Source organism: Rosa rugosa, chromosome 2 (genome assembly GCF_958449725.1).
Source record: "Rosa rugosa chromosome 2, drRosRugo1.1, whole genome shotgun sequence".
NCBI lineage: Eukaryota > Viridiplantae > Streptophyta > Magnoliopsida > Rosales > Rosaceae > Rosa > Rosa rugosa.
The window spans coordinates 54656355-54669734 of NC_084821.1; the positions used below are offsets into that span (position 1 = coordinate 54656355).

At 38.1% G+C, this 13380-nt stretch overlaps 1 protein-coding gene and 1 pseudogene across 1 annotated transcript; one reads left to right on the plus strand and one right to left on the minus strand.

Moving 5' to 3' along the window:
- Positions 1-2798: 2798 nt before the first annotated feature.
- On the minus strand, positions 2799-4622 carry LOC133731048 (2-hydroxy-palmitic acid dioxygenase mpo1-like; annotated as a pseudogene).
- Positions 4623-6625: 2003 nt separating this feature from the next.
- Positions 6626-8969, plus strand: LOC133731049 (zinc finger BED domain-containing protein RICESLEEPER 3-like). The gene is made up of 3 exons (XM_062158521.1): positions 6626-7592; positions 7658-8824; positions 8902-8969. Exons 1-3 carry the CDS (start codon positions 6626-6628, stop codon positions 8967-8969), a joined length of 2202 nt encoding a protein of 733 aa, XP_062014505.1.
- Positions 8970-13380: the final 4411 nt, after the last annotated feature.

Below are 13380 nucleotides of genomic sequence, written 5' to 3' on the forward strand. Positions count from 1 at the left end.
CCCCGGTGCATACCCACAACCTCCTTACCCCGGTGCATACCCACAACCACCTTACCCTGATGCATTCCCACAACCTCCCTTAACCGGTGGATTCCCACCACCTTCCTTCACCGGTGGATTCCCACAACCCCCTTACCCCGGTGGATACTATCCGCAACCACCTTACCCCGGGGGATATCCTACACAACCACAATTTTCACCTTTCTCTACGGGTGAGTCCACTAACCCTAACCCTAATGATGAGCCTTCAAACACAAATTGGATTTCTAGAGAGGATGAGGATTATGATTTGAATAATTAGGTTATTATGCATGTTTTTAATTGTATTGTACTTTTTCCTAGTTTTTCATTTATGTAAGTGACAATTTAATGAAATAAAAGTTGTATTTGGAAATTCCACGTATTAAAGCACACACCTTATATTTAAAATCATAGCACATAATAAACATAATACAAGCTATATTCAAAGCACACAATTATCCATTATTATCATTAAATATATTTTTTTTAAAAAAAAATTTGTTTAAAATTCCGATGAACAGCAAAATGAACAGTGAATTTAAAGCAGTAAGGTGAACAGTGAAATCCACCTGTGAACAGTTAAAAGTAGTGAACAGCAGAGATGAACAGTTAAAAAGTGAACAGTGTTGCCGGGCAAGAAAAAACCGGGTGCAAACCTATGTCCAGTGGCAGTGAATAGTAACTTGACTGGTCGAATTCTTAACTTCTCGACTTTGCCTTTTCTTGACTACGGGTGCACTTGCTCTAACGTAGAAAAGGAGGAACTTAAGTTAGAGACAATATTGCTATGTAAATTAATAGTGGCTCGCTACAAATTAAACGACTAAACTACCTAAGCATATCTAAGACTACAAATTAAAACGTTAAAACAGCTCAATCCCATATGGTCAGTAAGGAACAGGGCCACTAATATAGCATAAGACTAAAGTTTGCCTTGAGGAAGTTTCCCTATTAATGAGCATGATTAAGTTGAATGTCTTATGTGGATTTTGATTTTGATTTTGATTTTTCAAAGCAGATTTTTTAAACATTTTCTATTCGGTCAATTTTATTTTATTTTATTTATTTATTTATTTTTTGATTCAAGGATCTATTCGGTCAATTCGATATTACCAATTTAAAATATAATCTTACTATAAATTATACATCACAAAGATCTAATACATGTGACGCAAATATTTAAATTCTTTTCTTTTTTTTTGGGTCTGTTGGAGAAAAGTATGGTGGCGGTGGCGACTTGGGGATTGGCGGGGAGGGTGGGAATTGTCAAGTTTATTTGGTAAGTTGGGACACACCACCAAGTAGAATTGCAGCAGGGGACAATAATGGTGTCAATACCAATCCAGCGACGGTGGCGATCATTAGCAATCCTGTGATAATATTTTGGCAGCCAATTGTAGGTCGCAATGATTTCTCTTTGAAATTTATTAGTTTTTTTTTTTTTGGTCAGTTTGTTGGTTGGGTTCAATAAGTCTCCACTCAATTGAGCTAGGGTTTTGGAGTCTTGGTTTCGTCGTTATGTCATTTCTATGGCGTTAATTTCGGGAACTATGTGTTCTAATTTCGGTGCATTCTGGTTAGCAACATGATGTTGATTTACCCTCGCACGTGAGCTTTAAATATTTGGACACGGTGCTCGAGATGGTTAATTGGTTCATCTTAATGTTGGTGGTGAGGTTGTATTGTGACACTCGGGGTTGGTTACTATTCTTTGTAGCTAGTAGGTATGGGTGTAAAATTTAGTTAGGAGTTAGACTCTTTTGGCTTATGAATGTCATTTATATATGACGAACCCGTACCTATTGATTATGTTAGGAATGTTTGTCATGGTGTTGCGGCATAACCGGTCATTCCAATGCACTGTAATCTTTTTGGTTATTAATGGATTTTATTTCTTCTCATAATAAAAAATTGATTTTATTCAAAAAAAAATTTGATATTCACAGTAATTATGATTTAAACTACTTTTTATTGTGTAAAATAAAACTCTACAAGAGAAAGCCCATTACGGGCGCTTTCCTATCTTCACGCTGCTCTTCATCCCTCCCCTCGTCTTCTTCGTCTTCTCTTCCTCCCTCTTTTGATATTTTCTCTACGAAAAGTACAATATTGATCCAGATTTAGTGGAAAATCTCATACAACCCGTTATTATCTTCAATTATACCTTCAATTTAGAGTTTTTCTTTTCTTTCAGGATTTCAAGATTTAACGTTAAGGTTCATAAGTTGTCTTTCGGTTATTGGGTATTCATATTTTGGATTCCTGCTACTTTTTTGATTGGTTTTTTTTTTTTTTTCGTTGGGCCTTTAGGGTTTTAACTTTTAACATGGGCCTGGTTCTAAATTTAGAGTTTTTGAGCTTGGGCTATGTTTAGGGTTTCTACTAGTTAGGGCTTTAGCTCCCAACATATAGATGAGGCCTGCGTAAATCCGTCTCGGGACGATGTCACATAATTAACTAGTTGAAAATCTATTTTTGTTGATGTCATTTTAGAACACCGATTATGTAACATGGCTCGATGGTTATTATATACAATTTTCCTAAAGAAAGCAACATCAAACTAAACCAAGCAACTGGCAAGAGTGCAAGACCATTGGTTGTTTAATTTACTGAAAACTGAGAGGTGAAGAAAGACTTACATGACAGATTTGCAGAGAATATGAGATTAATCTGGTGGAAACGATACATGGATATTTTTTCCAAAGTATAAATTACAAATTAAAAAAATACTACATTCATCTCAATGGAGCCCTTTGAATGTTTCCCATGTAAGCTAACTAGTAGAGTTTCTTTTGGTTCTTAACCTTCCACACTTTGATATCAGCTTCAATCTTCTCTTTCACACTTGCATGAAACCCAGGATAAGGCTCAAACCCAAAAGCTGATTGAAGAACCAGAAGCAAAACAAAGTACGGCCCCATTAGAAGGGCTTTCAGCAGGGTCGGTCCTGACATTTTGAAGGCCTGAAGCAAATAATTTAAATGTGGCCTGACATAAAAAAAATCATACAATCGAACAAATTTTTTTATATATATAAATTAAACCCCTACATTAATGGTAATGCAAAAAAAAAAAAAAAAAAAAGGTGTTCAATTCTAAAATAATTTTTCTCTTAGAAGTTGAAAAAAATAAAAAAAGAACAGAATATATTTATCTACAAAAGAAACCAATGAAAAACAAAGGCCAAGTACATTAGTATTCAATTTCAAAATATTCTTTCCATAGAAGCTGGAAAAAGAAGGAACAAAAAAAGTTTAATTGCAAAGAAACTAATTAAGAAAAAAAAAAGACAAAAAAGTGCAATTAAACTAATTGAGGAAAAAATAAGGCCACTGTGTTTCGAACCTTGACGCTGCAAACAACAGCAAATCAATGATACCACTGCGCTAGCGTGACTGAATTGTAGTAGATACGCGAAAGAAAATTATATAATTATACAACGAATATATGTAAAATAAAAAAAAATAAAAAAAAACTTAGCGGAGGCTCGTCGGAGAGTGGTGGCCTGAGGCGGCTGCCTCAGGCAGCAGCCCTCAGGGCCGGCACTGGCTTTGAGCAAGGTTGTCCATATGAGCTGGTGCTCTTTTCTCAAAGTTCCCATGGCCTATGAACTGACCGGTCCAGCCGAATAACTGAACAGCCAGCACAAGCTCCCATGACAAAGGAAAACCCTAGCCCATTTGCAAGAAAATTGGCTCCAACCCAACAGAGGACACAAAGCAAAGCTGTTGGAAAAAGTAATATAATAGAAGTAACAACTAACAACTCCAACCACAAAATGATAAATATGCAAAGAAATAAAAGAGTAAAGGAAAAAGGAACACCGGATATAACGTGGTTCGGCAAGGTGCCTACGTCCACGGAGCATTAACAACAAGAACTTCCACTATGAAATAATGAGTAGGTACAATACACAACTTCAAGAACACTACTTGAATGAAACTCTCTCTCACTCTTGTTTTGCTACCTAACAATTACTACTCTCTCAACTTGGATGAGATTAGATGAGATGATATGACTATAATGGGCAAATGACCTCTCCTTATATTGGACAAGGAGGAAACCTCTAGATGACTTCATTAATACTTCATTCAACCACTTCAATAAATGCTCATTCATGAATCTTCCACATTCATCTCGGTCCATGCACTTCAAATTATAGAACTAAAAGATGTTCCCTCATAAATTTCTTATGGGAAACCAAAACACCATTCATGAATATACCTTGAATTTGGTCTGGATATTTAACAAAAGCAGCTAGAGAACCGGCTTTCTTATCCAAGCAGACATGGAACAAAGCATAGATCAAGCTAGGTTAAAGGAAACCGAAAATTGAACACAAAGCCATGATTGTTGAACTCAGATGGGAGATTGTAGAGAGAAGGTGTGAAGTGGAAGAGAACAAGAACAATGAAGAGTAACGGCCATACAAACATAGTGTGTATCAAAATGTTAACAGGGTTGCTGTGATATGCTCCATAGAAGGCAAAGTGCCTTTCAAGACCAAGCAATCCAGTCTTCGTACCCATGAACTAAAAAGGAAAGATTTCCCTTAAAAAAAAATCTGGAAAATAGGCTAGAATGGAAAATGATACAAATTGGTAGGGCTGGCAAATCCAACCGATCCAAACCAGCCAACCGAGTCCGTCCCTAACCAAGGGATTCGGTTACCAGCCACTTCGATTACCGACATTGTGGTACGGTACAACCGTACCAAGATACTGTACTTGGTACGGTATCGGTATTGAATATTAACAAAATACGGTATACCGTACCGTACTGTATATTTAATATAATATTTAATTATTTTAAATATTTATTATATAATCAATCATAGCCGTTGATTTTTTTCTGTTTTATTCCATATTAACTAACAACCGTTAGATTAAACTTTCCAAACCCTAATCCCATATACCTCAATCCCTCTCTCAGTCTCTGCCTCTCTCTAGTCTGGAGACTCACCTCGTCTCTCACTCTCTCTCTCTCGAACCCGATCGAAAATGGACCTGAGCCTCTGCCTCTCAAACTCTTGGTCCAAAGTCCAAACTCCTAATCCGATCCCTAATCCCTCAATGGCTCAGTCCATCTCTCGACCACTCCCTCAGTCTCTCTCCCTCTCTCTCTAACTCGAGCAAGCTAGGTTCTGACTTCTGAGCCTCAGTTCGAAGAATCGAATCCCTCGACCCATTCGATTTCATTTCACATCAAAGCGATTCGATTCACATCAGTCGATCAATTGTTGCAGTACTGCTGGTGAGTACGAGCTCGGAGCTTCAATTGTTTTGGATTGTTGAGTTGAGGTTCGAGACTTCGATCTACCTAATTTTAGCAATTCGATCTTGGATATGTTATGTATTATCTTGAGATTTACCAATTTGTTATGGGTTTTAAACTTTTAATGGTTTTTCTTTTGTGCTTGGAGGAGCAGGAGCACCGAGGAGGCGAGGAGCCGAGGACAGTTTGATGTTTGACAGTTTGAGGGAGAAGAAGGCAAAGTTAATGGTTTGAAGGACTAAGCTTGTGGCTCTCGATGGTGGAACTCTGAATTGTAAGCAAGACTGTATTCAATTGAAGGTATAATTCGATATATGCATAATTCTTTGTTTGAATATGGACTATGTGTTGTTAACTGAATTGTGTTGTTGTTAACTGAATTATATGTTTCATTAAGGCCATATTCCATATTCAACACATAGTTCTCTGTTTGAATATGTTTGAATATTCCATATTCCATATGTGTTGTTAACTAAATTCGATATATGCATAATTCTCTGTTTGAATATGGACTATGTGTTGATACAAGACTGTATACAAAACAACGGTAAATATGGACTATGTGTTCTTTGTAAGAGCTTTTATCTGAGTAAGAGAGTAAGAGTTGCAAAGCATTTTAAATGGAATAGTGGAATACATATGAATTAGAAAATGGCAACCCAAGACTCATTTACAATTTTACATGCACCACAGCATTTACAATATTTGGTCTAACATGCTCTCATTATAATTTTCAGGTGTTCCAATCTCAAGTTCTCAACAATTCAAGAAATCTTACAATCAAGGCTTAGAAGTTAGAACTGGAGCAACGTAGGAGCACTGCAGTTGGTCGGTTTAGACCAACAGGTCAGTTTCAAAGTGATATATATTTGTAAAGTTAGATGATGAAAATGTTATATATTATATATATGTTTGATGTTTGTATTAATATCACAATGTTTGATGTTTGTTTCTTTTTTCTGCAACTATTAAAATGTTTGATGTTTGTTTGTTTTGTTTGATTCTTTTTTCTGCAGCTATAAATATTATAATGTTTGATGTTTGTTTCTTTTTCTGCAACTATTAATATCACAATGTTTGATGTTTGTATTAATATCACAATGTTTGATGTTTGTTTCTTTTTTCTGCAACTATTAAAATGTTTGATGTTTGTTTGATTCTTTTTTCTGCAGCTATAAATATTATAATGTTTGATGTTTGTTTCTTTTTTCTGCAACTATTAATATCACAATGTTTGATGTTTGTATGCTATGTTTGTTTCTTTTTCTGCAGCTATTATAAATTTATAATGTTTGTTTGTATGTTCCACTTGTTTCTTTTTTCTGCAGCTATGGGTACTCAAAGTGGTAATTTGAGTCAGACTAGTAGCTCAAGCCCTTCGATTAGTTCTGGCATACATGTGACGGGTACTGCAGCTTTGGATCATTCCCCTTTAGGACAAACACCACCACCTTTAGGACAAACACTCCCACCTTTAGGACAAACTTCAGGTTCAGCTGCTGAATCTGATCCTAGCAACTCCCAATCCCATGGAGCAGCTACTGCTGGGCAGAAAAGAAAAGAGCCTGCAAACAAAAGCCCTCTTTGGGCACATTTTACTAGATGTAAACACCCGAACTCAGACATAATAGATACTTGTTGGTGTACTTGCAATTCTTGCAATGAGAGAGTGTTATGTGATACTAAAAAGAATGGGACAAGCTCGATGTGGGCACATACTAGGAAATGTGCTACTCATCCATTACATGCAAAACCTGATCCTAAGCAGGCTAAGTTGAATAGAGATAATGTGAGTGGAGGAGCCTCATACCATAAGTATAACAAAAAGAGGTGTGATGATAGGTGCATTGATATGATTATCAAGGATGAGCTCCCTTTTAGGCACGTGGAGAAGGAGGGATTCAAAGCTTTCTGCAAAGAGTTAGAACCTCAATGGCCTGGAATGGACAGAAAGCAGGCTGCCAAGGGTGTGCTAGATAAGTACAATTTTGAGAAGGCTGTTCTGTTGAGTCAATTGAAGGCAAATGAAACTCGGATCTCAATTACCACCTACACCTGGACATCGATCCAGAATATAAACTACCTGGTACTAACAGCCCACTTCATGGATAATGACTGGAAATTGCACAAAAGGATCATCAACTTTTGTACAATTACTAGTCACAAAGGAGAGGAGATTGGAAGGGTAGTAGAGCAGTGTTTGAGGCAATGGGAGATCACCAAAGTGTTTACAATCACAGTAGACAATGCTAGTGCTAATGACTTAGCTGTGGCATACATGAAGAGAAGGTTGACCAGTTACAAGACTTTGATGTTTGAGGGACAGTTTTTACATTTAAGATGTGCATTATAAATTTGATAGTTAAGGATGGTCTGAAGGAGTTACAAGATGGGATTGCTGCTATATGGAACTATGCCAAGTATGTTAGGAGTTCATCAAGTCGTCTTGACAAGTTCAGTGAGTTTGCTGTTTTGGAACAGTGCAGGGCAAATGCCAATGTTCCATTAGATGTAATCACAAGATGGAACAGCACATACCTCATGCTTGAAGCTGCACTTAAGTATGAAGCTGTGTTCGGCAGAATGGGTGAAGAAGACTGCAATTTTAAAGCTTATTTCGACGAAACGGACAGAAATGGCAAACCCAGGGTTGGACCACCATCTAGTGAGGATTGGAGGAATGCAGAAGCATTTTGTTTGTTTTTGAAGAAGTTTTATGAAGCTACTGTGAAGCTGAGCGCTTGGAAGAAGATCACTGCAAATATATTATTTGTTGAAATGGTTAGATTGCAAACTGAGATTGACAAGGCTATCATTGCAGAAGACCCTATTTTGAAGAGGGTTGCCACTTCAATGAAGGCCAAGTTCAACACATATTGGGGAAGCTTCGAATCGGTGAACAAGATAATCATGATAGCTAATGTTCTTGACCCAAGATACAAGCTGCAGTGGGCTAAAGTAGCAATGCAAAAAGTCAATGCAAGCTACGAGACAATTCATTCAATACAAGGGGACTTAAAGAAAATTTTGCTGAAGATGTATGATGAATACAAAGCCAATGAAGGCAGCAACGAAGCTGAACCGTACATGGGAGAAGATCTAGGATTCGAAGGGGATGACTTGGAGAATCTTGATGAAGTCAGCAAGCAAATAGCAAGGGAGAGGATGGCAAAGCAGTCACAATGCATACGAAATGAGGTTGATCAGTATTTATCGGATAGGTATGTTAGCCTCCTTGCAAAGAATTTTGAAATTCATAAGTGGTGGAAGGCCAATGAGTCAACCTATCCAATCCTATCAAAGTTAGCAAAGGATGTTTTTGCTGTTCCTTGCTCAACGGTGCCTTCGGAGAATGCATTTAGTTTGGGATCAAGAGTGGTGGATCCTTTTAGAGCTTCATTGACACCAAAAATGGTGGAAGCCCTTGTTTGTAGTTCGGATTGGTTAAAATCTGATCCCCCAAACTTCTACAAAGATCCCACTGAAGATGACCTTGAAATGTATCACTCTTTGGAGGAACTTGAGAGGGGTAAGCTACTCATATTGTTTGTTTCATATTTTATGAATCATGATATTGTTTTTAACCTTGTCTTTGTTATTTTGCAGAAAATGCTTTTAATCAAGGAATGGAGTCAACATTGACCAATCTCAGCTCTACACAAGCTGATGCATAGCAGCAGCAGCAGTCAACGTTAGAAATTGCAGAACTGCCTAAATTCTTATTCTTTTCAACTTAAATTGATTTGCAGAAACTTTGAGTCTTTTCAACTAAAATTGTCCGCTTTGTTATTATGAAGTGACTGTGTGTGAACTGTAAGTGAACTTTAAGTGATGATTTGATGAACTGTAAGTGATGATATGAATTATGAAGTGATGAACTGATGATGAGATGAACTGTAAGTGATGAACTGAAGTTGATGTGAGAGAGTGAGAGACTGAGAGTTATAAGTTTTTTGATTGTTTTACACTTTTACATTTGCGTATGGTCTGGGCTTTAAATTCATATAAGTTATTTGATTGTTTTTCATTTGCTTTCAGTTTTTCAGTTGTTGACAGGTTAGGGATTTAAAATTTTCATTTGGGTCGTAGCTGAAAGCTGGCCCAATCTTAAACTCGGTTGGAGGCCCAACCAACCGATACCGAGAAGTCGGTATACCGACTTTTGTGGCCGGTAATGGTACTTCATTTTGTGTACCAATAAGTTCTAGTACGGTAGGTGGTTTTGAACTTGAAGGTCCGGTACCGTACCGAACTCAGCCCTACAAATTGGGTATTCGAAGAGGGGAGGAAGAACAGTTGGAAAGCCAGAGAGCCAAAATAGCACATTTTAACTTCTTGGATAAATTGGTTTGCAGTGCGTCAAGGGTCAATTATAGAATATTGAAAAGTCGTCAACCTATGTTCCCTCACTGTTACAGACAAGTCCAGATTAAGAATTTGGAGGCAACCACCATATGACATATTTTTTTCCCAACGTTACTTATGTAGCGAAAATAAAATATAGGAGTTAGCAAGTCTATGACATAATTATAACTATACTAAAACGCAAACGGAAAAATGAAAAACAAAATGAATAGTGACGCGACCATTCTACCCCTCTCTTGCCTGGTAAACTGTCCCTCCAGCTGTTCAATTTTTGTGGCACCGATTATTAGGCCTGGGCTCGGTGCACATCGGGTCAGGTTGGGCCCAAAACCGAATCCGAACCGATTATTTCGGTAAGCCCAAATTGGAAACCGCAACCGAATTATTGGTATAGCAAACCGGATTTTCGGTTTCATTTTGTTGTCGGTGCGGGCCGGTGCGGTTTCGGTTTCGAATCGAAAGTCAGGAACTTCTGCTTCTTATTCGGGACATAAATCGGGGACTTCCTACACTGAAACATTACGTGTGTCCTCATTGCTGATGTGCCATTGCTTCTGGAGCAGCTTGCATAGGTTTGGGGGCAGTACTTGCACTTTGAACGCGCTGGCTTCATCCAACTCCCATCCGGATTCTTCATCTTCTCGAAATGTTGCCACACAATTGAAGAGTTCTTTCTTTTGCTTGTTCCATCGTCATCTTCAGGAAGTGGTGGAAGTGGTGGAAGCGATTGTGGTACTGGAGTAGGACTTGGTGAGTTGGTCGTCCCGATGCTAGAATCTATGGTTGCAGTTGGGGTTGAGATCGGAGTTGAAGATATCCCTTCCATAATCTGCTTGATAAACACTATCACAGAATCACAGCTATTAAAATTCAACAATATAATCGATGAAAGCAAGCTATGAAGTCAAGTTGTTTTGTTTAGAAAGACTACTATAAATAAAAAATAAAAAACTTACATCTGACTTAATAGTCAAGTTGTACTCAAATGAAGTCAAGTTGTACTCAAATAAATCAAACAACATTTCAGACAGGCATTTCTCCAACAGATAATCGATGATTAAACGCATTTCCAAACAATCAAACAATGAAACAATCATACCCCAACAGATCGGAGTTTGACAAACACTATCTCAAACAATCAAGGAAACCCCAAAAGATATTATCGATTCAAGGAAAGCCCAAGAGATTACCGATTCAAGGAAAGCCACGGCGACTTTGCGAGCGTCGGGAGTGGAGCTCCAGTCGAGAGAGACGGCAATGGCTTTCATTAAAACAAGAGAATCATCAATGGAAAGAAAGCAGAACAAGCATCAATCTCAGAGAGAGAGAGAGAGAGACTCAGTGAGATGGCATACCTGGCCGGTTGGCCCTGTTTTAGTGTTTTAGATGCTTCGACTGACAACAGAAGAAGAAAGAGGCGGAACCGAGCACGGCGGCCGACGCCCCACGGTGAGAATCGTCACCCTCTGACAGATCGAAGACGATGAAGACTCGAAGTGAGTGAGAGTGGCCGTCTGAGACTGAGAGATTGAGAGAGAGCGAAATGAGGCGTGCGGCCAAGATTGAAAAAACTCAAAAAGACCCCGACTCGGGCAAGATTTAGGGTTAGGTTTTCTCCGGAATAATATAAAAAATTAAGAAAATATATATATAAATAATAAATCGGGTCGGGCGGCTTAATCCGGGCGGTTTGTGATCCGGAACCGAGCCCGCACCGGAGCATACCGGGTCGGTGCGGTTTTAGAGTAAAACGACGTCGTTTTGCACTTGATTCGGTTACCGACCCGTTTTATTCGGGTCGGGTCGGGCGGTAACCGAATTTTCAGTTAATTATGCCCACTCCTACCGATTATGTTCAACGAAATTACACAGTCCACCTGTTGATCTACGGAGCCACCACCGAATTATGGACTTCTCGCGTCTTCTTTTCTTTGCTGCCGCAAACAGATAGACACTGAGAGAGGTAGAAATTGATAGAGACAGAGAGGTTCTTTGCTTCGGAGAGAGAGAGATGTTTGTTTTCGGTTGTTTGCCCGATCTGTGCATAAAGAGTAGATAATTCGGAAGCTTCTGGGAATTGATATGAAGGAGGAAGAACGCAGTATTAAAACCAATTGATTGAGGTACGAAGCGAGTGGTTTTTGTGATTGGTGTGATGTTTTTCTGTTTTTGTTTTTGTTGGTGTTCGATCTATTGTTGAAATTATGGTCAGTGTTTGATATATGGTGTTCAGTTGGTAATTTGGATTTCTTTTGTAAGGCTGAGTTATTCATGGGTTTGATAAATTAAGCGTTTTGTTTGACTGGAAATTTAATGTTTTTGATGGTGCAACCCGGGTATTATTGCAACTTTGCAAGCTCTTTCTCACCATTTTTTTTTCTGGGGGTTTTGTAATTCTATTATTATTTTTTTTATTTTTTTTGGCATCAGACAGAGCTTTGTTGCTTGCGATTTGCGAATTTGGATTTTGATCAAGGTAATTGTGGTCAGATCATCTGTGCTGCAATGTACAGATCTTCACAACCGTGAACATGTGCTTAAGAAGTGTGTAACTGTGTACTGATACTCATTCTTGATTTGATTTTCTGAGTTCTGCTATAGTTGTTTGGGTTGTATTTTAGCTTAGTTATATTGCAAAGGTTGGAGATTGGATTTTTATGTATGCAAAACACAGATTTGATAAGCTGCACTCAATGGCAGGAACCAGGGAGCTGCCTCGCTGGTGCACTGTTTCCTTATATAAAGTTTTTGTATAGATTATATCTATGGTAGATATGATGTGTTTACGCATTATACCTTCATTTTTATTTCTTTTGCAATGTTAAGAATACATTCTGAACCTGAGCTCAGAGGTCTGAGCTGGCAACAGCTGCTCTGCAGTGGGGGTAGGCTGTATGAACCTATCTTCACAATCCCCTTGATGGGAGCCAGTGGCTACCCCATTGGTCCAATATTTTGTTCTACCAGTTTGTTGCATAGTTCACGTCTACAAATTCCTGTAAAGTAATTCCTCAAAGTTCCTGAATCCGGATATAAAAGAGGCTGAGGACTACAAACAATAGTAAGCAAACAATTTCTCATCTTTCCACAAAATTTATTATCTTCGCAAGTTTGAAACCTATTCCATTTCATTTTTTATTTCATCTGTATTCTATCACTTGAAATGAAATTTCTTTCCCTGAGATCTCTAGACAATTAATTAGTTTCGTATGTAAACACAGCTTTGGCGAACCTCATCATGCTGCACACATTTTATCAAGCCGACCCAAACAACCAAGGACTCCAGCAGAATTACAGGCTGTCAAACAGATGTCTGTCTCAGATTTAAACATCTGTGATCCAAACAATTATAACGTAAACAATTTACACTCCTAATTACTGAACAATAAAACAATTATTCTCACTTCACCTATATACAAATACAATGTCATTCTAATGTTTTGTTTCTGGTGTACATTACAGAATAAACCGGTATATTGCACAGCGAAAATAGCCAAATTTGTGCCAGAAGAAAGGTGGTTCTATTTGACTTGCCCAAAATGCTTCAAGGAAATGAAGAAAAAGCCACAAAGCCAATTATTAATCTGTGCAGAACATGATATGCAACAACCCCTTTACAGGTAACGTACTAACTTTCATGCTGCTTGACTATCAACATAACTAATTCATTGCTCAACTAAACTTTCAGAATAGAAATTCCAAGTTAATAAGGGTGCAAAT